The sequence below is a fragment of the Erithacus rubecula genome (assembly GCF_903797595.1).
Source record: "Erithacus rubecula genome assembly, chromosome: 6".
In the NCBI taxonomy this organism is placed as follows: domain Eukaryota; kingdom Metazoa; phylum Chordata; class Aves; order Passeriformes; family Muscicapidae; genus Erithacus; species Erithacus rubecula.
The window spans coordinates 34643455-34670158 of record NC_136688.1 but is presented as its reverse complement, the minus strand read 5'-3'; the positions used below and the strand labels follow the sequence as shown (position 1 = coordinate 34670158).

Below are 26704 nucleotides of genomic sequence, written 5' to 3'. Positions count from 1 at the left end.
GTTTTTTATTTATGAGGAGGTTTTTTTTGTTTGTGTCAGTTTTTGTCTCTTTTACAGTGTTTACCTCACAGCATATTTTGTTGAAAGGTCGTATGGTAAATAAAAGGGATTTGTACCCTTAATGCTGTAGTACTTAGTGGATATACATCCTTGAGTAAGGCAAGAAATTTTGAAGACTAATTAATGCTAATTCTCTATGGATAAAACTGTTATCTATCAGAATAGCTTTGAGAGACATTAAGTGTACTTAATGTATTAGTTTAAATATCAGTTAAAGAATTTTAAAATGTTTTTCCCCAGTACCTTTGCACAAAGAGAAACTGCTTATTGACATGAAACAGATGTGACTATTGATGCAAAGAAACTGTGACTACAAGCAGTAGGTTATTTCAGAAACTCTAGTAATTTTTCACAATGCTATTCTTGCACAAGGAACTCTAAGAAATATTTGAAATAATAGAATATAATAAAGGAATAATAATTATCACTATTAAACTAATTTACTATTACATTCAATTTTTCATTTATTAACAATGACAAATTTAAAATGGTTGTTTCATTGTACAACATACAGTTCCTTGTAAACTATTCAAAATGGCTTATCAACATCAGATTCATAAAGTTTCTTTGTATAACCTCTCTGTTCCATTGGAACCTAAAAGTGCAACTTCTAATTACACTGAATTTCTCTTTTGACTATAACATTTTTAAAAGGTCTTATGTATATCATGCAGAGACTACATTACTGGTGCTCTTATTTTACAGGCATGGGCACTACACTCTCTGTCACTGGTGGTAGATCTGGCTGGGCCCTTGTATCACGTGCATGTGGAACCAACCTTATCTCTTGTTCTCATGCTGCTGTTGAGTGTGCCTCCAGCTTATGCTGAAGTTCATCAGAGCCTTGGTCGCTGTTTGAATACACTTATTACCTCTCTGGGCCCTGAGCTGCAAGGTATATAACACATACTAATGTGTCAACTTTGATAGCAACCAAGCTGCTAAGCAATGAATGTGTGGGATTGAAATTCTGACAAGTAAGCAGATCTAAGTTTCCTAGTGTAGCTGCAGGACAATATTTCATAGGCCATGGCTTTATGCAGTCAAGATGACATGACTGCTAGTTTTCCAAAAATAGTGCCTCTTAACATCATTTCCTTTGTTTGAACTGGTTCTCTGAGCCTTGACTTGGGCTGAAATTTCTTACATAAATTTTGCATTTTACATTTCTCATGCTCTTATATCTTATAATTATAGCATGAGAACAGAAGATATTCATATTTCAAGAGTTAGAAGCCCATCTATGTCTTAGTTATGATGCAGACATTTAATATTTGCATCTAAATCACCAGAGACCAATGAGATCACTACTCATTGATATCAAAGTATAGCACAAATACAAAAATCTGCCTTTAGGAGGGTGAACATTCTGGCAGGCTTGGGAAAAAGACAGGTTACCATGTTTATTAAATATATATTTTAAAAATAACAGAAAACCCACCTTCTTTATTCTCAATATAGGCAGCAGTACAGCAGTGTCAGCCTTAAGAACTTCCTGCCTTTTGGGCTGTGCAGTGATGCAGGATAATCCTGACTGCCTTGTTCAAGCTCAAGCCATCTCTTGCCTTCAGCAGCTTCACATGTTTGCTCCTCGACATGTCAACTTGTCTAACCTTGTAAGCTGCCTCTGTGTGAGTATATATTTACTGGTTTATATACTAGTATTTTAAAATCTGTTCCTATTTTTCATAAACACTCAAAAAATGCAGATGTTTCTTTAAGCAGAGAAACTGATCATTGTGTAGGCATGAGGTGTTTCATGTTCTCTCCTACAGGCAAGTATTCTATATATCTTCTTTTTTTCCTCAGTTTCTGCTTCCTCTTTACAAGACAAGCACATTCTTTAGAAATCTTGGCCTTCTGTACTGCAAATGCATTCTGCTGTTCTGATTAAGGCCAGTTGTCTGGCAGGATATACCATTCATTACAACTTTTTGCTGGATTTTTATCAGCTAACATATGTTGGCCATTTTTTTTCCCTCTGCTGCTTTTTATGTCCTGGTTGAAGGATTGATTTTTTTAAATTGTTTGTACTAATTACTGAGAATTGTTTTGTTTAATTTTGTTGTTTCATTATACTGGAAAACTGTAGATTTCTCTGTTTTGTAATTTCTGTAGCATTAATAGTTCAGTGTACTGACATCTTGGCAGTCAGTGTAAAAATTTCTGACACATAAGTCATAGTCAAATCAGGTCTTTGGAAGAAATAAACAAAACTTTTTCAGCCCTATTTGACAAGAAGTGGGGGAGTTTATTTATTGGGTGTGGTTTGTTTTGTTTTGTTTTCACCCAGTCTTTCTCTGACTTAGAATGGCTGTGGTTCTGAAGTACTCAATTTTATTTTTTTAAAATAGAACACTGGTAGTTATTATCCTTGGTGGATTTGGGGGGCTAGCAGGGAGGAAGGGCTGGTTGGAGGTATTTGAGGGGTTGATTTGTTTGTTTGTTTGTTTCTTTTAATGCTATCTTGTTTCACTGTCAATCAGAGAAACAAAAATCCACAGACAGTAAAATGTGGTTGGATTTTGATTTAATCTCATCTATTTCAGCACAGTTCACATACTCCATTGGGTAGTACTTGTGTATCAATACCAAACATAATTTTGTTCATTTTGTTTAAGGTTTAGATTCCTTACATTTTCTTTATTTAATTTGACTAGAAACATGATTGTGGGAGCTAGGAAAAACTGAAGAAGGTATTTCTACCCCACACTGTGACACAGATGGATATGCTCATTGCAGAAGAGATGGAACTAATCTCAAGTGTTGTTCTAACATCCACTAACAATTATTTTCTGTTTGTTAGGTCAAACATAGTTTTTTCTTATATTGATAAAATCACAACAAACTATGTCAGCCAGTCTCTCCCTTGAAGGGTGTGGCAGCATTTGGGACCATTTATAATTCCATGTGCAGTCTGCTTCTATCTCTCTACTAATATCAATAAAGAGGATGTCATGACAATGTTGTCTTGCCTATATAATATTACTGATTTTCACTGTTTTTACAAGTTGTCTCAAAGTACTTCATACAGCAGTGCATGAACTTCATGATACTAAATCAGTCAATTAAGAAGCGGGGTCATGGCTTGAGTGTGTGTGTTCATGCATCTGAGTGTGTTCCACTCTGCCCCAGAAGTGACTGTAGGCTTCCTGGGAAAGGAGTCCAACAAAGTCAGTGGCCTCACATGAGTGGCCTTTCTCATTCTCATTCTTGTACAATTAAGGCCAATGTTGCTGGCACTGACAATTCAGTAATGTCTGTATGTCTCTGAAGAGTGTCATAAACGAGGGTTTTCAAGTGTGTGCTTTACAGGTTTGTGAGAAGATAATTGCAGAAGCAGAATTATGTATTTGTGAAACTCACCAATCATCCTGTAGTTTCCACCCACTAAATCACCATCTCATTAGGGAAGCAGAATAAATTACTGAATCTGAAATCTGCACTTCACTGTGCTGTTTACTTTCAAGGTGACTCTCAGCTAGTTATTCCTCATGAGTTTAAATGTCTGCAGTTTGAAGAACAAGGTGTGACAGTCCTCCTTTGCATCACATTTTGTCTTAAGGGGAAGTAAAATTAGGCCCTAGATCTTGTGAATATTCACCATTGCATTCTTTATTTAGGAAAAAACCCAGGAGAGTCAAAGGATCTGCAGTCAGATGAGTGAACTTTTCCCCCTCCATCCATAGAAACATGAATTTTCGCTCAAAGTCTTGAAAACAAATGTGCAAACCATTTTTTTTCACTTTTTTTAAGTAGCATTTGAACCAACGTCCCTCTCCACCCCCTTTGCCCAAGGAGTCTGTTAAATGTCTGTCACTTCAAACTTGCCTTTTTAAAATTCTCATTCTCCTGCCATTCTCCCCCACTTCCTCTTTGCCTCCTCTTTTACCTCCCTCCACTCTCTTATAACCCTCCCTCTCCTGCCTCTTAATTTCTTTTTTCCATCATTAGGCATGCTAACAATTTTTTGTGCAGGAGCTGCAAGCTGCCTCCTCCACCCATCTTCCCAGCATGAGATGGTTCAAGTCTCCAGTGTATTTAAACAGTTCAGGTTGTAACTGTGCTAGCATTAGTAAGACATGACTTAGGCAATGCACATGCTACTTCACTGGCTCAGGTTTTGTGGGTTTGTTTTTTGTTTGTTTATATTATGTACATATGCTTGTCATTATCTGGCTTCCCTTCTTCAGCTTCTGAGAGTGTTCCCTGTTTGTCAATGGGATCTTTCACAGGGCTTCTAACTAATGCATACTTGTCCTGCTATTTGAATACTTGGCTCCAGCAGAATACAAATCCTGTGCTTTTAATCTTGTCTAAAATTAGCTCTAAAACTAACTTAGGTGAGCACAGACTTCTAAAGAGCTTATCTGTGTAAGCTTATGGTGTAGGTATTTGTGAACACAGTGAATGCCAGTTTTCAGCTCCAAGATATTCACAATAAGATCAGTATTGAAACACAATGTGTATACAATGCTAATAACTATGCCTTGCTGTTGTCTTGGTGCTGTTTGCATGTTAATTTTAGGGGCAGTTGGATTGTAATTTAAGTGTGTTCATGAAAAATGAAAGAAATTAACTAAGCAAATTAGGCTTTTGGTATGTTTGAGATAAGATTCTGAATTTTATTATATGCTGAACATACATGTTACAGTCTCCATGTGTGGTTGATATCACTGTGATATCTATTTTGGTTTTGTCATGACTGGTTGTCGTTTGTTTTTGTGCAGGAAATCTTGTTGGATAATTCTGTGTTGGTAGGTCCCTGTGCCTTGTTAATCCTGAACTTTTGCAGTTTGCAGTGGTGTTTTTTATTTCTTTTATCTTTCTTTTTAACCATTTTAATGTAATTTCTTTTAGCATGTCAAGTGATATTTTATTGTCATCCTAACCAGAGCCTTCCTAACTTTCTGCAGATGGCAGGAACATATTTCATTTATGTACTTAGTAAGGGATAATTTTGTTTTTAATGTGTTAAGTACAGAAAGGGAACTGTTCATGCATTTAAGTTTTAATGTGATGCTTGCATTTTGTGTCTGTCATTTAGTCCTGTCCCATGCTTAGAATGTGAGAGAATGAGAGAGATGAAAAATGTGCATCTTGCATTATTTTGGTAGCCTCAATTGGGCCTTCTGTTTTTTTCCTTTTAAAAATGAGCACGGAATTTATGCATGTCCAACTTGAAATAGAATGTGTAGCCTGCTTGCATAAATGTTTCATTAAGTCCCACTTGTTTCTGAAGTTACAATTAAAGTACCTTGCAGACATACCTATTGAGTATTGAGGTTCCTTTTCTTGTAGAAGAATTATGCAAAGTGTATCTTTGTGTATAATGATATAATGATATGATATAATGATATAATGATATAATTATGAATATTGTAAATTCATGTGCATGCATAGAAATTCCCAAGATGGAGCTCAGTTTTGTTAATCTAACAAAGCTAGAATTCTGATTTGCTTATTATTTTTGTCCTTAAGTTGCTTTCTTTAAGCATATGTTAAGTAATATATATTAGTCATTTTGACTAACATATATTGGCTTGTTGCTGACAAATGAGGAGCACAGCCTGACACAAGGTTTTCCTGCAGCTCTATCTATTTTAAAGATGGTAACAGCTAAGGGTACACAGCTGCTTAGTTGTAGACAACAGTTTTATTTTTATTAGAACCTAAGCTTAATTTAGAAAAAGATTCAAAAATATTGCTGTAGTCATCTTGCCTTACCACACAGCCAGTTTATCATATCTTTAGGGTTCCCTTCATCATTGTCTTAAAATTGAAAGAAATAAATAGAAATCAGAAAGCTTCACTCTAACAGAAAACCCTTGAGGCTATGTCTTGGGGGTTTTTTAAGTGTTTTTCTTCATTCTAGTAATAGTGAATCTATGATCATGTATTTTCCAGTAAAATAACCCACACCTGTTGATGTTAAAATATGATGGTGCTATGAACTTTTTTGCTGGAGACTGCTCAGGGGAGCTGACCTGTTGCAGTTTTATACATTCACCAGTAACTCTCACCTTTCTCTCAATTTCTCTAAAACATAATTTTATGTAAATTGAGTATTTTTTTTCCAATGAAACTGCAGCAGTGTTCTCTTTACCCTTTCTTATAAACTTCCTTAATGCATGGAATTCTGTTTTACTAACTCCTGATTGACTCTCTCACCCTTGGTTTCACTGACATTTCTCTAGTTACATCTGGTGATGACTTGTACTGAGTTTTCAAGCCTATTGTGTGCATATACCTAGTAGTCAAAGAGTTAATTGTTCATTTAGACCACAATTCACCTGGCATTGAAGTTAATGGCAGTTTTTGTACAATATTGGTTGAGAGGTGGATTCAGCCCCAAACTGATATTGTAAGTTGCCTTTGGAGAGAAAATGCTAGAAGTACTGATATGTTTTGTAAAATTGATTACAGGACTTGGAAAACATTTAATTTGAGGATTAAAAAAAAAAAAAGCTTTGCAAAAAGAGCATCAATTGCAGGTTTACTGACTTAACAGATTTGCCATAGCTGCACATGTTCAGAAAGTACCAGCCTTACTGAGGTATTGCCACAGAGGTTTGTTTGCCATCTTACTGTATCTTCTTGCATGTTTCAGATGAATCTCTGTAGCTCATACTTACTACTGAGGCGTGCAGTGGTAGCTTGCTTACGTCAGCTTGTGCAAAGAGAAGCTGCTGAAGTGTCAGAATATGCTGTTACACTAGTGAAAGAGAGCAAAGAAGATTTTACTCCAGGTAATGTTTTGAAATTTTGGGATCAAAGGTCTTGACATTGACTATGAATTTTAAACAGATTTTTTCTATGAGTGTGAGAACTTTGCTACATTCTTGAAATCTTTAACTCAAAACATTTTCTACCTCACTTGTCTTTATAGTACCAAATTATGATAAAATGAGGAAATGCAAAGGGAGTTCCAAGGAAATCTAAGCCTATCTAGTCAGTAACTGTTGTATTAACTTTTTGCTAAAAAGCCTGAGAGTGATCACTAGTTCATCCCCATGTACCCATGTTAAAAATTTATTTCACTTCAGCTTTCAATTCAAGCTCATATGGAAATTTTCAGAAAAGATAGACTATAGCAATTTTTTAAAACTGCTGGTATTTGAAATTTGTAATATTGGTCAGATAAAAATTGATCATATTAATTTAACAAATTATTTCCATGTGTTTGGTTTTATGCTTTTCTGGAGAATAGTTTTAACTTCCATTTCAAGTTAAAATATTGCTTTAGGATTACCTTATGAAGTAAGGTCTGTGAAATATTTTTTTTCAGGAGCTAGATGCTGTGGTGATGGTAATGCTGTGAAATTCAGAGTAGGATTCTTTTTTTTTTTTCTGGAGTAACTTCCTTTCTGTTATTACTATGTTTCTGCAAAAGCTCAGCATTTGTTTTGTATTCATAAGTTAGCTGAAGTGTTAAAGTGAAAAATGTAATTCTTAAAAAGTATTTCAGGGCTAATAAGTACTTTTTCACAAGATATCCTGTGTGCAACCTTCAGTGGGGTTTCTGTTGTCATTAATGCAGTTTTGTGATGTACAGTACTCAGTTCACAGACTTTGTTCTTGGCAGATGTGAATATCAGAGAAATAGGCCTGGAGGGGGCATTGCTGGGCTTGCTGGACAAAGAATTGGATCCAAGATTGTGCCAAGATATCAAAGAGACTCTCACTCACATGCTTACTTCAATGGCTGTTGAGAAGCTCTCCTTTTGGCTGAAGCTTTGTAAAGATGTTCTTGCTGCCTCTGCTGGTGAGTCTTAATACACAGCAGTTGAGAACACAATTAAAATAAGGCCTGCAGGAGTGCTCTGTGCCACTGAGGGAAAGTGTTCAGTGAATGTTTGCCACTTATGGAGTGTATAATCGTAATTCATTTTGAAAGATTGGATCCTTTAACTTAGTTCCTTCAGAGGAATATGCCTTTCTCTCTTCTGATTGCCCTGTCCCCACTGAACAAGTTCTTGTAAACATCTTAGAATGTGTTGTTCATATTCTTGTTGATTTATACTCCTAGTGTTAATTAATTTCCATATCAGAAATGGAAACATAGAATAGGTTTGAGCTCATGAGTCCTGTGCAATTACTTGCAAGGAAAGTATTCTGACCAGCTCTTCCATTAGTAATAGAACTGCAGGCCTATTATATCATAATGGAACTCTTGAGTATGCAAAATCAGTTACTATGCTGAATATTGGCAGGGGTGAAAGAAATTATTTTACCTGAAGAACAGGAAGAAAATTTTTTGCATTTAGATTTTTTTATTTGAAACAGTACTAGCTTCTAATGTATCACACTTATTTTAAAAAGCTTTTTTCTTTTACTTCTTTCACTGCAGTTCTTAATTTACTTTCATGGTATTGATCTTGTCTACCAGAAAGTAGTATCAACCAAATGTTGACTTTATATATTAATTCAATTATATTAAGATTCTAGCATTTACTGTAAGATACCAAGATTGAAGAAAGTCACCATGAATTTGAGGCTAGAGATAGACTTCAAAGAGATTTCTTTCTGTAGGTTTCAGTTAAAGTAAGAAAGAATATTATGTTTGTTTTTTTCCCCTCTGTGTCCTAAATACAGATTTCAATACAGTAGCATCAATAGATACCACTCAAGAAGAGGAAACTACCAAAGAGGATGATGTATCTGTATTAACATCTGACAGTGATGACAGGTTCCATCCTTTCCGAAATCCACGATGGTCCACCAGAGTTTTTGCTGCAGAGTGTGTTTGTAAAATTATAAGCCAGTGTGAAAATGCAGGCAGTGCACATTTTGACATAACTCTGGCTCAGGAAAGAAAACAACGTGATTCAAGAGGTACGTGTTAAGCACTGTAACAATTTCATAGAATGCAAACTATGCTCAAAGTAAGTATTAGCTCTTTGCATCTTAATGAAATTCATCAGAAATTAGTTGTTTGTAATCAATGAAGCCTCTAATTACTCTTATTGGAAGCTGGTATTCTTCAAGGTGTAGAGAAATTTTTATTTGCTCTAAGAATGGCGTCTTATTGCAGCATTTACACTCCATTTCCTGGTTATAGTACCATGGCATATGTGTAGGAAGGGTTTGTTTCTGTATAAGCACTGGCAGTCACAAGTGATAGCTGGCACCAGCCTACAACATCACAGTTTAGTTTCTGGGAGTATAACTTTAAAAAATGCCACTTCTTTTCTTTCCATAATTTGCATAATCACCAGTACAGTGCCATTTTTCAGTACCTCTCTGTGTTTATCTGGAGGTGTTTTCCTCAACACTGTTTTTTAGAAAATCTGTCTCATGCATGAAGATATTTATACTTCTAAGTACTTTTTTCTGCATTTAAATGGAAAGCAGACTAGAGCAGATAACATAAGGTAGCCAAGTAAAATTGAACTATGGGTCAGCTGCCTGAAGTGAATCTTTGACATGTGTTAAGGTGAAATGTAAAATGCATTTTGAAAACGTTTGGAACAGTCTTAGAAAACACATTATGTCTGAGTTTAAATTTATTAGAACTATTTTCTTTTTCAAATTTCTGTTTTCAGATGACTTTTTGGTGTTGCATTTAGCTGACTTGGTCCGAATGGCTTTCATGGCTGCCACAGATCACAGTGATCAACTTCGTCTTTCTGGGCTTCAAATGTTGCAAATTATTGTTCGGAAGTTTGCAGCTGTTCCAGAACCAGAGTTTCCAGGTCATGTAATCCTAGAGCAATATCAAGCCAATGTAAGCACCATTGATAATAACTTGGAAAAGTTTAGAGTTACAGTCAGTTACTAAAAGAAATTTGCATTTGCAGTGTGTAGGTACAGAGCTGGGTTTCAGTTGCTTTGTTAGTGAAGTATTGTTAGTTTATTTGGACTTAACTTCCTTAGAAATCATCTTTTCAGTTGGCATATATGGTTTAAGCTACAAAATTTTTCCAGTTTCACCATTTTCCCTCTTGAATACAACAAAACCAAAATAGATCACTGGTGGGGTTCTTTTTTGGAAAGCATTGGTTTGAGAGTGTGAAAGTATTGCAAGAAGTATTAGGAATAACTATAATGTTAAACTCTGTTTAGAAATAAGTAGCCTTTGCCTCAGTAGCCATCACATTTGGAGATCTTTCCCAACATACAAGATAGAGGAGTGTGGACTGCACTCATAAGGTCCATTTCAGTTAAGTCTTGGGTTAGATTTAGAGAAAAGATGTCCCAGTCATTTAGCATTGCAGACCACACTTGTGTTAAATATGACAGACAGGTGTGTTAAGCCTCAGATAGTTTCAATATCTAGTGGACACTGAATAGGTCGGATCACTTTCTCTCATAGAATTGGAAAGACACTGGAGACATCCTGACCTACTTTGATCTTGATTTTGCCATTATAATTCTATATTTTTGGCACACCTTTATGGGAAGGAAATGCCTTGTCTGATGCTATCAAGGGAATAAAACAACCCATCTGTTCTTGCTGTCCAAAACCATCAAGTAAAGCTAATAATTTTTCTTTTAAGCTTCAGTACTGTTAATACTGTGCACAGGTCTCATCAGCTGTTTCATGTAAGTTTAAGAGATGTGAAACTGTTAAAAATCAAGTCTACATTGTCTGATTCTTTTCCTTTAAAATATCATAATAATCCAGAAAAATATGGATATAAATTTTTTGGACTTAGGTAATGACTTTCTAAAACCTTGTTCAGAAGTTCCTTAAATGAAGTCTCAACTTTAGAGGGTCTTAAGAAATTGTCATTAATTGCCATTAAAATCAAATCAAATCCTTTTCACTTGTTTCACAAACATTTATTGTAGTACTTGTTCTTTGGGATGAAAATATAATATATCAAACTTAAATATGAGTTTTCAAATACAAGCTGAAGCTACTAGGTAATCTTTTATTACCATTTAGTGAAATGGTTTTCAACTGTGAGAGTAGGTAAAACCTCTACAGCCCAGTAACTTTGTGTTTGTGTATTCTTTATTAGGTAAATGGGGCTTGTGCTCTCCCCTTTTTTCACTTTTCAAAGTAGACCAGCTTCAGTTGGTTGTTTTCTTAAATCTGTATTCTTTCTGAGTAAGGAAATGTCACTCACTAGGTGTCTTGTAAGTCTCATGGTTCAGAACATTGCTTTTTATTTTGTGGGCTCCTCATCAAGTCAAGCATTCAGGAAGGAAGACATTACTATTTCTGTTTTAGACTGTGCAAAAAATAGAGTCAACCCTGAAGACCCCTCTCAAAGAGAACAATATCTTCAGTGTAAGCAAAACAATAAAAGTATGACTGAAACTGTTTCTCTGCTCTTTAATCTCACTGAATCAGTCTGTGAAAAATGACAAAGGAACTATGCTTTATAAAGGAATACTGTAACAAAGTCTGATTACGAAAAGTAAGTCTTTAGTCAATTGTTCACTATGCATTGAATGTTGTATCATTTCTCTTTAGGTTGGAGCTGCACTCAGGCCTGCCTTTGCTCCTGAAACTCCTCCTGATGTCACAGCAAAAGCATGTCAGGCAAGTGTTGAAAGTCAGAAGTCTCTTAGGTAATAGACCCTCTGAAACTTCTTTTTTGCTTGATATGCAAAACAAGATAAAGGAAATAAATCCTCTAACTTTAAATCCATTCACAAAAAATAATGTCACCTATGTTACCTTTATATTGTGACAACTCAAAGATTTTTCTCACTTCAAAGTCTTTGGAGAAACTTTGTTAAAGTTGATATTTCGGCCGTTATTCGTGATGCTCCACTAATGTTTTTGCTTTCACTACTTAAGTATACTAAACTGAGATGTCATTTAACATTTGGTATTGTCTGACAGTAGCTGTACCTTGGTAGAAATTAAATTTGGCTTTCATGATTTTACAGATAGAAAAAAGAGTGTCCAGTGGTGTTTTTTTTCTTGTTCCTCATTGTTTCTGTTTCACAACACTAGGTATGCAGTGCCTGGATAGCAAGTGGTGTAGTAAGTGATCTTAATGACCTTCGAAGAGTGCACCAGTTGCTTGTGTCCTCTTTGCTCAAAGTGCAGGCTGGAAAAGAAGCACAAAATCAACAATATAATGAAAGCACATCAACTATGGAAGTACTTGCTGTCCTTAAGGCTTGGGCAGAGGTTAGTATAACAGCTCTGCAATGTTAGTTTTGATATCAGGTAGTGAGTTAGAACCTTTCAGACAGGATTTTCAGGAGTTTCTAATGTGCTTCTTTAAATAGAAGGTGCTTACCCTTTGCTTTGCTTTGCTACCTCTAAAAGTACCTGAACTTTCTAAACTTCACAAAAGCACTGCTAATTAAACTGGTTTTATTATACTATACATTAAGAATAATGTGTCATAGTTAAAAATATGAATTCCTTAATATATTCAAATAGTTCAATACTGTTTCAAAATTGTATGTTATAAATGGCTATGGTGATGGTTCACTCAATGTGCTATTTTAAATATGTGTCATTTTTCTCACTGCCTATTGGCATTTCTTATCTTGGAAGTAGATCTTTTAAATTAATACTGTCAGTTCAGTACTGCTTTGGTTTAAGTCAGCTCATGTGAATACTTGTTTTAATATGTGTAAATGCAAGGTTAAATATTTAATAGTCGAAAATGTGAATCATGTACACCACCTCCAAAAGATGTGTATTAGAATGTAATGATAATGGCCTTGGATGTTGATGGTTGACAACAAGCTAAAGTTGATCATGTTATGAAGGTGGATAATATTTCAGTGTATAACCAGGAAGGTACTTTGTAGGAGAAAGTAAGCAATAGATAGTTTTGTCAAAACATTTGTAGAAAAATATACTAATGTTTCATGTGCATATTTGAGAACAGGTGTTGACAAAATAGAAAAGCTCTTGTAGACAAGCTAGGAGGTAGGAATAAAGATCTTGAAAACATGCTTACATTGAACAATTTAAATAGATTTTTCTATTTAATCTATTCAGGGAAAGATAAAGTTCTGTCATCGATTTAAAATTATTTCATGAAGAAAAGGTTTTTAATGGCATATAACAACTGTTCACTGGTCAGAAGCCAGGACAAAATTCAGACTAGATGTGAGGCTCAACTGTCTGAAGAGAAGATCTGTAGATTGTTCCAGCATGTAATTAAGATCACAAGAATTTTTCAGAGGAAACTCTGTAGAGCTTCCTATAAGTTTTTGTGATCTGTAATTTACAAATATTTCACTTAAGCCCCAGGCAGCTCCTTCTCCATTAGAATCTTACCTATTTCTTATTTACAGAAATTGAAGGAATTCCCCCATCCTGTTGCTGCAGGGAGGTCTGAGACAAAGGTTTGGTGTGTGTTTAGTTGCTGGTCTGCAACAACCCAGTACAAGTAGCAAATATGCAAAAGATGCAGAAATCATAATTGCAGGAGACTAGTATTCAGCAAAACTAACTTGACATTCATTGAATCTAAATATGCCCTTTATTGTTGAGAAGACCTTCCCTCCAGGTGCATTTTGGAGAGACTACAGAAAGCTGTTTGTCTGAAGCATTCTCATATGTCTCACATATCTTTTTGATAACCAGAGAGGTATCTAGGGAAATTGATACTGAAATAAACCTATAGATAGTAGCACCCAAAGTTTGCAAATTATGCAAGATTGTACTCTTCATTCTTTACTGCTAACATGAGATAACATGTAATTTTTGAAAAGTCAGTTTCAAATGCCCTGTAGCATTTAATAAAAAAAGATTTTGGGATGGGTTAAGTGTTGTTTCCAAATTATTGTTATAGGTATATAATTTGATAGCTCTTCAGTCTTCAAACCTAACAGCGTTTGGTGGTTGGAAGCAAAAACTGGACATATTATATGTTAATTTTTAAGAGCAGGGTACTTAATTGCAGGTAGGAATTTTAGAAGTTTTCCCCTTTTTGGGGATTCTTGCATCATGATCAACTGGGGAAAGGATTCAGAACATTTAGAGAATAAATGCTTGTTCACCCATGTTACTGAATGCTTGCTTACTTATTTCTGAAGCAGAAATAGATTCTTGGAAATCTCTTGTCTGCTCAGCAGGCAGCCATGCTAGTGATCAGAGTAGTTTTCCAAGTGTTAATATTTGTAACTCACTATCCAAATATATCAACAGGTTTACATAGTTGCAGTTGAAAAGCAGAAAAACCAAGGTGATACACACAAGCACTGTTTAAAAATTGCTAACTCCTCCGAAGAAAGCTACAGAGATGTAACATTTTCTGCCAGTGGTCTTCTGGACTTGGTACAGGCAGATCTTGGAACACTGAGCAAGCTCTGGCTTGCTGCACTTCAGGATTTTGCTCTCTTAACTTTGCCTCCAGAGTATGCATCACAACTACCTGCTGAAGGTAAAAAGACAAATGAGTTGTGTTTTCTTAAGTCACTTGTAAGCAAACTGATTTGTGTTAAGATCATATTAAGATTAAATTGTATAGAGAATAAGCCTACTTATGGACCTATATAAAGATCAGAATTGCTTTTGAGAATAGAGGTTTCATGGATGTGAAGAGTGATTTGGTATTCTTATTTGTTGGCTATTTTTATGGTTCAAAGAAGAAACACGTAATTATTGTGTTCTGTCTAAATGAAGTGCCCTCATTGGCCTGAATTTTAATACTGAACATTAAAAAAAAGTCATACATAGAACACAATTCCATTTTAAGAATGAGAAGCTATAGTAGTTGAAAATAAATCACATCCTTAAAACTAATTTCTTTTCTTGTAGGTGGTACATTTTACACAGCAGAGACAATTGAAAATGCCAGACCTCATTACTACAACTCCTGGGCACTGATACTTTATGCTACAGCTTTATGGCTCACTAGCACAGGTTTCATTGTTGTTGATCCTGATGAAGGAGTTACAAATCTCTCCAGACCCGTTACCCCAACTACCATGTGTCAAGATTCTTCTACCAGGCCCTTGGTGAAATCTCCTGAGGATGTGAATACTGACAGATTCCATCTTATCTTGGGTTAGTGAGTGAGTGAATAGTCTGCCTCGATAATGTAACTCAGAATGTAGATAAAACTGTTAGCAAATAAAATTTTAATTATTCAAATTTAACTGTATCATTCAATTGCATCTTTTGGAAAAACATGGAGAGAAGAATTTTAAGTCCTAGTGAGAAAATTTAAGGTATTTTCACAAATATGTTACAAAAACCACTGTGAGCTAAACGAGCCAGAAGCAAATGCTTATTGCTCTGCTCATGAACGTGCAAGTTCAGGGGTGGATTTCACAGTGTTTGTACCAGTACAGTTGCAGAGTGTAAGGATTATTTTCACTGAAGTACAGTTTTACATCACACTATAGTTTATAGGTTGAAAGGGACTTGTGGAAATCATACTGTCTACCTCCTGCTCAAGCAGGGTCACATAAAGCCAGCTGCCCAGGACCATGTCTGGACAGCTTTTGAATATCTTTGTGGATGGAGATTTAACCTCTCTGGACAACCTGTGCCAGTGCTCAGTCACCCACACAGTTAAGAAATGTTTCCTTACATTCATATAAAGCTCTGTTAGGGCTCCACTACTGCAGGAGCTAATCAAGTAATTGAATTCAGTCCCAGTTCTCTTAAGTTTACACAATTAGGCATTTCTGGTTATATTTTTTTTCTAGGTCTCTCTTTTGTGTCCTTCTTTTGTAATCCCTTTTGGAATGAGTTTGTATGACTTGGTTGCACATGTCTTCTTTTGAATCCAAGTCTTTCTGCAGAGAGACAGCTCTCTGTTGAACTCTCAGTTAGAAGTGGGACCTCTGATACAAAAGCTGCTCATTTCCCCTGCTTCCTCTACTGCTTAGCACATCAAATTTCACATACTTGACAGTGGGTATATGGCTTGTTTGTTCTGCTTTTGAATAAAATAGCATTTTAATTTTCATTCCCTAAAGGGAAACTGGAAGAATTTAAAACTGCTTTTCTGTTGCACAGCTGTTTTTTAGTGGACATTGATTGGTTTCTCAAGTCATCACACATTTTGGAATTACAGCTGCACAACTAGGATGAGAATATGGATTGCAGTTTATATGAAGGTTATCTCCAAAATTGTGCAGAGTCCTGAAAGCTGAAAAAAAGATAGCTCTTATCTGCTGTAGGATTTACAAGCCTAGGCTTCATGTAATTTACTTACTGCTGGTTATCTTGTTGTGATAATTGGCATTTTTAGCATTTTTTTTTAATGGGAAGATAAACCTCAGCCTTAGAGTTTGTGAATTACTTTAAGAATTTCATTCTCTTACATGAATCAGAGTGATTAGGCAATTATTCTGCTATATACTCATTATGAATTCTCCTGTCTGTTCATTGGACCTCATGTTTTATTCAGAATTGCTGGGGTTTTATTTATGTTAGTAGCCAGTTATAATTGGTTCTTTTACTGTTGAGAAGGTGAAGTTTCATTGTTTTGATGGAGATAGAGGTCTTGCCCCAAGATATTAGCAATAGGAGACAAATTCAGTTGAGGTTACTAAGTAGTGGAAAAACTTACTTCTTAGAATTTCAAGTACACATTTTTTTATTTTTTTTCCCCCTGATGCTTACAGGAATTAGTGTGGAGTTCCTGTGCTCTCCTCGATCAGATGCAGCAATGGAGAACATTATTGCCTGCTTGCATGCCCTACAGGCACTCTTTGATGTTCCATGGCCAAGATCTAAGATAGGTGGTGATCAGGTAATGCATAATGACCAAATGCCCCCCAGAATTAAGGCACAGTTTTAGTCTGAGCAGTACCTCTTCAATTTCTTGTATTGCCAGGAATTTTCAACATACAAGTAGTATGTAAACTGTATGCTTTACCCAAATCCAAGGCTCTAAAGGGAGGTAAAAAAGAACACAATGTGGAACCTGTAAGGTGAGGTGCAGAGAATTTGAGGACATTTTGTCAGGAAGGAATAATTAGATGAGTAGGATGAGAGCCAAGAAGACTGGACAAAAGCAGTGATACTAAAAAAAAGAAAAAAAGGCAAAACCAAACACCACAACAGTAATCCTAATCGGAAATAGTAATCTGAAATTTCTTCTTTTTTGTTTTTTTAAATTAAGGTTTATACTATCCCATGTGTCATACCATTGTCTAACCCAGTGAAAGTGATAAAGCCTGTGGACATAGCTAAGTTCTGCTGATCCTATTGATGCTCTGTCCAAGGGAATGCATATAGTGTAGGAAATGCTTATAGCATAGGGTAAGAGTTAAGCCAGAAGATAAAGATTACTTCAGCTTTTTTCATTGTTTTAAGTGCCCTATATCTTAAATAACTGTAAAAACTGTTTTGTTGGGAGAATTGATAGTGACAACTGTTACTGGGAGCTAGGAGCTGGATGGTGAAGAAAATGCCAGCTCCTATGATTGTATCAATTACATTGTGTTCCTTAGTGACATCAGTCAGAGTAATGCTGTTGGCTTTAACAAGTATTAACAAGTTCATAAAACTCCTGCATTAAAATTAAAATCTATTAGATGTTTTTCTCACTGTAGGAGTTGGGTGTAGAGCTGCTGAATGTTTTGCATCGACTGATACTGACCAGAGAGTCACCTGATATTCAGCTTGCTGCCCTTGAAGTGGTTCGCTTGATCCTTTTTGCAGCTCAGGAACATGTGAAGGAAAAACGGAGAAGTGCAGAAGGTACAGTACTCTGTGAGATGTTTGAATGCCTATTATCAGGGTTAAAGCAATTCTTTCTTGGAAAAATGGGATTCCAGGCGTGTCTTAATTGAAGTGTTTTGCAGTTGGATTCTAATTCTAGTTTAACTTAAGACAGTCCAGGTTCCTGACGTGAGAAATTCTGGTGGTGTGATAGATAGCAGGTGGTTTAGGTGTTGAACAGAGGGTAGAAAGTGAGGAGAAAAACTGCAGAAACTGCAGCTGGGTGGCATCAGGGAGGGATGAATCCTAGTGGAAAGCATTTCAATTGAGCAATGAACATACTCAGCATGCACAGTTGTAACAAGCCAGGTAATAGTTACTCCAGTAGTTACTCTGATTCCTAACATTCGTTTCCTAAAAGGAAAAAACTGTATCAGGTGACATCATATTGGCTTGGTGCCTCAGGATCTTGTACGTCAAAGTCTATTGCACACCCTTTTGCCTTTTGGCAATCACTGTGTAGTTTGCTTATTCAGAGGGATGGGTGTTTGCTAGTAGAATTTTGAATACATACCCATGCACATATATATGTGTCAAGGTTATAATTTGATAATGTAAGAGTCTTTAGGAGTAAACTTTTTGGAAACAAGTCACAGCCTCCAGACTTCTGCCATACCTCTTGTTTCTCTTTCAGTTGATGATGGTGCTGCAGAAAAGGAAACATTACCAGAATTTGGAGAAGGCAAAGACACAGGGGGACTGGTGCCTGGGAAATCATTAGTCTTTGCAACACTGGAGCTGTGTGTTTGTATTCTTGTCAGACAGCTTCCCCAGCTCAACCCTAAATTAACTTGTAGCCCTGCAGTTCTACCTGGAAAACATCTGTTACTGTCAGAAGATGGAAGCAGACTGGTAGCAGCAGCATTAGTTATTCTCTCTGATGTTCCTGCAATCTGCTCTCCTGAAGGTATGCTATTTCATCCCAGGAAAAGATAAATGAAAGAGTATTAGGCCCTTCTCCCCCTTTGTTATTACCTCATTTTCTTAGCTGGCTAGGTCTGGCAGCAAGTTTTGATTTGCTTGTGACAATTTCCTTTTCTAATTATTTTTTTTTACTGTCAAATTGCAAAACAAGTTACAAATCCAAAGCAATTAAATGAGTAGTTTCTCTTTTCCTCCCACCCTATAGCAGTGCAATTAATAGATTCATTTTGTATTGGGAAGTATAGAACAGCTACATGATTATATGCTACTTGAATTGTCTATTCTGGGATTTATAATGCAGACATAAATTAAATTTAAAAGGGAAATGTCTGGTGTTACCATTCCATCATTTGAACATTAACAAATGGCTGCAAGGAGTTACAGTTGAATTCTCAGATTAGATGACTTTTACCCACGATTCATTTTGGATTCACTCTAAACTTTAGGATGGTTCCCCACCACCAAGTGGTCAGTATCATATTCATACATATAATCTCTCAGTACTCTTGCAGTCACACATACAAAGCATTTCTGCCCTATTCCTCTGTTCCCACCTTAAGTATTCTTGTTACACCTTATGCAAATTTTTGGCATTTATCACCCCTAAAAATTTCTTCTTTTTTAAAAAAAATTTGCTCTCTGTTAAATGATTCTTCTATGGGAAATATCATACTCCAAATGGAATAGCTGGCAGTCCTTGTAAGGTGATGATACACTTTCTCATTTCCATCTGCAGCCCATTATTTATCAGTTCAAAGTGAAAGGAAATAAATGTATCACCTTTATCTGAGAAAGACCATCTTGTATGAAAAATAATCTGTGATCTTTTTCTCACTGTAGTGGTGTTTGTCTTTACCTGTCCATGATATTCCACAAATAAACAGCTTGTAGGATCAGACCACAGGGAATGTTTACAGTAGAAAAGTTAAACATTTTTTTCAGGTGACTAAATAGAGGAACTTAAGCTTGCTTATGCAATCACTTGGATAAGGAAGCAGCTCCAAAAGTTGGCTCACATCATCAAAGAGATGAGAATTCCTCTGTGGAATTGCACAATTTTTCCCCCTTTAATAGGTAACTGAAGTTACAGTGACTGCCATGTCTCTTACTTCAGGCACCTGTCATGATATGTTTGCATAAAAAAAAAATTGCAAGTAAATTATGTTCATGACCTACATTTCCTACTGAATTTCAAAGACTTGGCTGTCCAAAAACAGATATCCTCAGCTTCAGAAAATATTTATGCATAAGTCAGAGACCCTCATTATTCAACAGGTCTCTCATGAGCATCAGTGCATTAAAATCTTAAAAAAATAAGGATTTTGCTTTTTAGGGAATGAGATAAGCATATTAAGCCATATGCTTAACTCTGTACTTTCCTGAGTCATAATTTAGGACAGGAGCAACATGAAAGTATGCAGAACTTCTAGATTGCCTCCAATATGTGCAAAATTCTGCATTGCTATTAGATTCCAAGATACAAAAATGGGTGAAACTGCTATGCCACATTATTCCTGTGAATTTTAAAGCATTTCTAGTGGCCTCTCATTATGACTGGTCAACTATCACATTCTCAGACATGAAAATCTCTTTGGTAACCTATGGAACCATCTGCTTCTCTCCTTAGGTCTTCTCTTTTCCAAGATATTTTTAGAGGCTTCTATTTAAATTCTAGAAGGTCTTATACATATATTTATTCTAAGTCCTTATTACTCTTACTAAATTCTTGACTTCAGTGATTTCCTGAAGCAATTGCATCCTTAGCTAACCACAGATGATGTGGTAGAAGTATTTCCTCCTGCCAGTTTTGAAATTACCCCGTTAATTTCCTTCGCTGTGTTGTCTTCGCCTGCAAAATATACTTAGATGCTTATATTTTATTTTCTACTCTTCTTTCTATACATTAATATATACAAAGAATATACTATGTACCATTATATATACTAGTGTATACTGTACTATACTTTGTATACTTCCATGGGTTCTCTTCCATGAGAGCCATCTCCTCAGTGGTTCTGATCTTTCTGTTCTTACTTTTCTCTTACTTCTTCCACACTTTATGTAATAAAATCATCAAGGAAAAGACATACAATGCTATTTTAAAGGGGAAGAAGTTTAAGTTCTCGTAAGCAGTCTGATTCTGTTTGCTCTAGCAGGCCACATGATATCTCAAATCTTTTCTTCAAATTACCAGTGTCTCTATTCATGGATGTGCTTAAAAATGATAAAGTATAAATAGAAAAGAGAATCCAAGAAAACAACCTCTTTTTTTTTTCCCCATGTAAAAGGTACCTGCATTTTAATTTCTGTTAAATTAATTTGCATTGTTTTATAGGAAGTGTTTCAGTTCTTCCTACTATTTTGTACCTAATTACTGGAGTACTTAAAGAAACTGCTGTGAAATTGCAAGATGGCCAGTTACCTCTGACAGTTGCTGCATCTCTGCAAGCTCTGAAAGGACTCCTGTCTTCTCCAATGGCTCGAGCAGAGAAGAGTCAGAATGCTTGGACTGATCTTCTACGTAGTGCTTTGGTCACAGTGCTTGACTGTTGGGATCAAGGTAAGCACAAATATTGGGTGTATCAGTTAAAAATGAAAAATGTTTGTGTGAAATGTTTGGTTTTATTTAAATAGAGTTCACACACATCTGGAAAAAAGACTTCTCTCTTAGTCACAAGAGAATTACCTGGTTACCAAGTACTGTTGAAACCCTAGTGTGATCTTGTCTCTAGAGTCCATATGAGAAGTCATCATCTATAAAAGTATAAATGTGGGTGTCATGATTTAAGCCTAGCTGGAAAGCAAGCACTCACTCAGCCATGCAGCCACTCAATCAACCTCCACTCCCTCTTCCCCCCATCCTAGTGTAGTGGGGAGAAGAATCAAAGTAAAACTTGCTTGTTGAGATAAGAACAGTCTAATAATTGAAGCTAAAATAAAATAAAGTAAAAATGGTAAGTGATAACAATAATGGTAGCAGAAGGAGAGAAACGGGTGATGCACTGTTCAGTTGCTTACCACCCTCTGACCAATGCCAGACCCCCCTTACAGACCATCTGCCCTTCCAAGTAACTCCCTCCAGTTTATTTACTGGTGTGGAATATCCCTTTGATCTGTTCAGGTTACCCATCCCAGCCATGCTCCCTCCCAGTTTCATTTATCTTCTCACTGGCACAGTGTGAGACTAGGGGAAAACTCCTTGAGCTAGGATAAATACACCTTAGCAAAAACAAAAACATCACTGTGTTATCACCACCATTCCCATTCTGAATCCAAAACACAGACTGCAGTAGCTACTGAGAAGAAATTAGCTGTACCCCAGCTGAAGCCAGGACAGTGGGTTTGCAGGCTTACTCCTGGGTTGTATCGTGCCACAGTGTAGTTCCATGGTATGAAGGCATAAGCAGGAGCTTCAGTGTACAGCTGAGCATAAAAGACAGCTGTACACTGAGTGCAGGATCTCCTCAGAGAAAAGTTAGTGTCTCTAGTGAAGCGAAGGGTATTAAAACAGTAGTGTAGGAAAGAATTTTTTGTCTTAATCAGTTTACTGTGTGCTGCTGCATTTTCCTGAGTTTGTAGTGTTTTCATTGTTCCTTACATTTAGTCTCTTATGTTGTAATTTGTTGTTGGAACTTTGCTTCACAGAATTGCTCAAAACTTATTCCAATATAATATATACTCTAAATGCAAATTTTATATCATGCTCAAATAGATTGTACTCTAATATGTCATACCAGATCTTCAAAGATGTTTATTGTACTTTATACAGAGAGACAATAGAATAGGAGTATGCTATAATTTCTAAATATGCATAGATCACCCTGAATTCCCATTTTGGCCTAGTTTTTATTGCAGTAAAACTCCACCTCACTGTATCAGAGGATGTTGTGTGTTTGAAAACAGTGGTTCCTGAAGAAATGTAGACACTGCTATTTCTATTCCACCTCTTTGAACCACTTAAACTCATAGAATTTTTAATGCAAACCTAACAATTTCCTTACTTTGTTGACAGTAGATGGCCTTCTGCAAGAACTTGATGAAGTCAGCCTTCTCACTGCTATTACAGTATTTGTTATGTCAACCAGCCCAGAAGTTACAACTGTAGAGTGCCTTCAGAAGCGTTGTATTGAGAAGTTCAAAACAGCACTTGACTCAAAAGATCCTCTTGTAAGCACTGGTGAAGTTATTAGAATGTCACTACCATACTGAATGAATATTAGGCTTATTTTAGTTGTATTCCTAGTCCTGTGTGCGGATGGAAGTTAATTCTCTCCTGACTATATCTGTTGTGCTTTTAAATGCAATTTGAACAAGTGAGCAAGACCATGTCCAGCAGTGCATTTAATCATTGTTCTGTACGCAATTCTGAATTCCTTTTATTTTTTTTTTTCTTACTGTATCAGACTCAGTGCATTATACATTGCTGAGTACACAGTACAACTGTGTAGTGTTTCAGGCACCTGTTGAATTTTATTTGTTCATTTATCTTCAACACACAGATATTGTCTTTGGCACAGGAAATCCCTCAGCTGTGAGTCTTTGAGAGCTGGAGCAAGTACCACTGCAAAACCATTACTGTCCCATAAGCATCAACTCCTGGCCACTGCTGCTTGCAGCTTACTGAACTAGATTTTTTAGGTGTTGAGACGTTCAGCTCTGAAAATAGCATGCATTAGATTTCCTATTTGTTAGAATTCACTGTAAACTGCTTTTCTTGCATCTCCTCTGTATATATTTGTGTAGTAATAAAGAATTAAATTAAACTTCATTTACTCGAAAAATAACTCTAAGACAGTACTTTTTATGTATCAGTACACTCCTAATATTATAAACTTTGTTTTACACTGTTAGAAAACTGAAAATGCCAAATGTGACTGCAAGGAAATATTAACATGCATTTGCAAATTTCATCCAAGTATTTAGGCATCAGAGCTGCTCAGAAATTATGTGGGAACTTGGAAGTTTCAGTCCTATTGACTTCCAAAGAGATACAAGCTACTGCACCATTTAAGGCATTTTAAAATTGTGCCTACAGTTTGGCAGAGAAACTGCTAACACTTAAAGCACCACTTTTTTGGTGTTATTGCACTTTTGCTAAGAAGAGGGTATTTTCAAAATAGCATTAATCTTCAAACAAAAATAGGGCTTTTTTTCCTTAACTAAAAAATGTCAGAAGATATAAGACTCGATGGAAAGGAACAGAAAGCATGATCTGTTTTCTATTAATAATTGATTACAAGTTATCATGGTCCTGTAAAGTATTATACATGAACAGCCTACAACCTGAGGAATTTTCAAGTTATGAGGCATGTTTTTTCCCCCTCCCAAAAATTTTATCTGACAAGCTGATAGATTTAGAACACCCAAAGATGTATTTTGAACTGTAATGCTTTGTAACTTTGCAAATTTCATTTTCTCTTTAGGTACAGTGTAAATGCTACCAGCTGCTGCACTCCATCTTTCAGCATCCAAACAAAACTGTGTCATACCCTTATATCCATTCTTTAGCACCATCCATTGTGGAGAAACTGCAGGAAACAGAAAAAGCAAAACCTGAAAATGCTGCTGAACTTCAAGTCATTCAGGAGGGAATAAAGGTGGTTACAGCTCTGACAGCTGCTGCTGAGGAACAGCATCGTAAGTTATTTCCATTTCCATTTAAAGATGCTCAAAGTTACCATAAATAACAAACTAAAACCAAAACAACCACTAGGAATTCAGTCCTGAACACTAATTGCCAACAAAATTGCTCACAGGAATGTTGGGTTTTTTACCCTGCAGTTCAGCTAACATTTGCAGCATTACAGTTTGAATTAAATGTTAACTTGGAGAAATACTTCCAGTAAGAATTTGACACTATTTTTTAAAATTGTGTATTTAAGTTCTGTTTTCAATGTTTATAGGTGCTCACTTGGTGGCCTGCTTTCTTCCCATCCTCATTTCCTTTCTTTTGGATGAAAATGCACTGGTTTCTGCTACAATCTCAGCAAAAAGTCTACATGAGTTTGCTTTGCAAACTCTGATGCAGATTGGTCCACAGTACTCATCAGTTTTTAAAAAACTAATGGCCTCCTCTCCAACTATGAAAGCCAGGCTTGAGTCAGCTGTTAAAGGCAATCAAGAAAGCATCAAAGTGAAGACTACTAAACATGCAAAAAGTCCTGGGAAAAGTTCAAGCATTCAGCTAAAGACCAATTTTCTTTAAAGCCCCATATTGTCATTTTTTGTACTTGGATATCAACAGCAAAAAAGTCCCTTCTAATTTCTAATCACAAAGGATTGTTGTGAGTTGATCTCATGTATTTCAACTTGTGCTGAAGTATTACAGAAAGTTTTTAAGAGAAAGTAAGTCTCTATTTCCCTTAGTGTAAGACTTCTTAAATATCTCTAAAAACTATGAGTAAATCAGAGGTCATCAAATCTATATTTTTTTATTATTTTGGACTAAGATATTAAAAATGTGTATGCCTATATTTAAAAAAAATATTGTGAACTTTACCATCGATATATTTAGGAGCATCCCACACATAGCCATTAAGTAAAGTTAACTTTTTTTTTAATCAATATTTGTCAAAAATAAGTTACTGTAATTGGCTTTTGGACATAAATTTACTTACAGGTTGTAACCTATGCTAATTACTAATTTAGCACACTGCATCATTCATTGAACAGATTAAATATTCTTGTAAGCCTTATAACAATTTATTGTTGATCTCAGAAGATTCAACTCAATAAAGGTAATATGGATAGCTTTAATCCTAACATCTTGAGCTGGCCAAGATGTAACAAATTCTGTGAAATACAGCTCTACAATGCCTCTCTGGGGACTGTGGTTCTTTCCAGAGTGGGACTGGCATGCATAATATGTGAGAATATACAGGCTCAGTGCCTTGCTGCTTGACACAGTCTCAATTTCAGGATGTGTACTTTGATAAGTTTGTATTTGGGGAGCCAGGCAATAGATTACATATCCTGTCCAGGACTGGACAGCAATTTTAATGTACTGTGCCTTGATTCAGACCTCTGCTCTATCTGGATGGGTGTTCCCTGATCTTTGAATGATCACTGATATGTACATGAAATTTAATTTCTGTATCTCTGCAGTGAGAGATGAAGTATTTGAAGTCACCTTGTCTTGTGTCTGTAAGTAGAGTGCAACAAACTCATAATAAGAAGTATGTAATTAACATTTTTAGCAAGGAACATATTTTAATATAGAAAATTAACTATCAAAACTGCAATGACTATAAAATATTTTCTAAGTACAATGTATTGAGTTCTGTCTTAATAGCAGTATTACCTAAACCAAACACTGTCAAACTGAGGATATTATTTTCCTTCTTGGATCTAATTGCTTTAAAAGGAAGAAGAAAAAAGTATTTACAGAACTGAGAAACACACTGTGACTCAGGAAGAGTGTGATGTACTGTATTTTATTAGAAGTTTTGTATATAAATATAATTGTAAATTGTACAGAATTAACAATTTGACCAAAGTTCTAACAATTCTTTTTTCTAATTTACATAAATAAACCTAATTTTCTTCACGTAATGTTTGTCTTAGTTATTTTGTCCAATAGCAGAGGAACTCTAAGGATTTGTGTATCAGAAAAAATTGTTGTATGCTGCCTCAAGGAAACCAATTATTAATGTTTGGCTTGGATGCATCAAGTCTGTGACTTGACATTGCAGGTCTTCCTCTGTTGTGAGCAGCACAATGAGTAAATAAATAGGACCAGGGAAATTTTTTTTTTTTTTGTAAATCCCTGTGTTTTGTGCCAAATGGTGAAAGGTGTGAACTGTGAGAAGATGGTTGAGATGCCTTCCATCTTTCCCTGGAGAACCAGAAGTCCTGTGTTCCATCTCTTCATTGAAGTCAAATCTGCAGTTGCTGGCTGTGTTAAAAGGGACTTAGATTTGGCAGTTACTCATCTTTATCTCGTTAGTAGTTTTTTATCATGTTGCTTTACCCTTCCAAGTTTACTGATGAGGTGTTTTGCTTTGTTTTGTTTCCCCAAGGCTTTTTCTGGAAAATCATAGATCCTCATGAAACTTAAAACATTTAAATGAAACTCAAGTGATGTTTGTTATCAAAATGGCCAAATAAATT

At 35.8% G+C, this 26704-nt stretch overlaps 1 protein-coding gene across 4 annotated transcripts in view; it reads left to right on the top strand.

Annotated features, from left to right (window-relative positions):
* HEATR5A (HEAT repeat containing 5A) overlaps positions 1 to 26146 on the top strand; it is a 62217-nt gene extending 36071 nt beyond the window's left edge. For 2 of the 4 annotated variants that reach the window (XM_079310204.1, XM_079310203.1), the window contains exons 21-38: positions 766 to 955; positions 1522 to 1691; positions 4791 to 4817; positions 6671 to 6809; positions 7646 to 7825; positions 8656 to 8895; positions 9606 to 9787; positions 11486 to 11554; positions 11975 to 12154; positions 14138 to 14372; positions 14750 to 14998; positions 16570 to 16697; positions 17503 to 17650; positions 18306 to 18578; positions 20931 to 21155; positions 22608 to 22762; positions 24019 to 24232; positions 24499 to 26146. In XM_079310204.1, the coding sequence (XP_079166330.1) occupies positions 766 to 955; positions 1522 to 1691; positions 4791 to 4817; positions 6671 to 6809; positions 7646 to 7825; positions 8656 to 8895; positions 9606 to 9787; positions 11486 to 11554; positions 11975 to 12154; positions 14138 to 14372; positions 14750 to 14998; positions 16570 to 16697; positions 17503 to 17650; positions 18306 to 18578; positions 20931 to 21155; positions 22608 to 22762; positions 24019 to 24232; positions 24499 to 24800 (3306 nt within the window). In that variant the 3' untranslated portion in view covers positions 24801 to 26146. The remainder of the gene's footprint in view (positions 1 to 765; positions 956 to 1521; positions 1692 to 4790; positions 4818 to 6670; positions 6810 to 7645; positions 7826 to 8655; positions 8896 to 9605; positions 9788 to 11485; positions 11555 to 11974; positions 12155 to 14137; positions 14373 to 14749; positions 14999 to 16569; positions 16698 to 17502; positions 17651 to 18305; positions 18579 to 20930; positions 21156 to 22607; positions 22763 to 24018; positions 24233 to 24498) is intronic. The other 2 variants (XM_079310205.1, XM_079310206.1) reach the window with 2 other exon arrangements.
* The last annotated feature ends 558 nt before the right edge of the window (positions 26147 to 26704 follow it).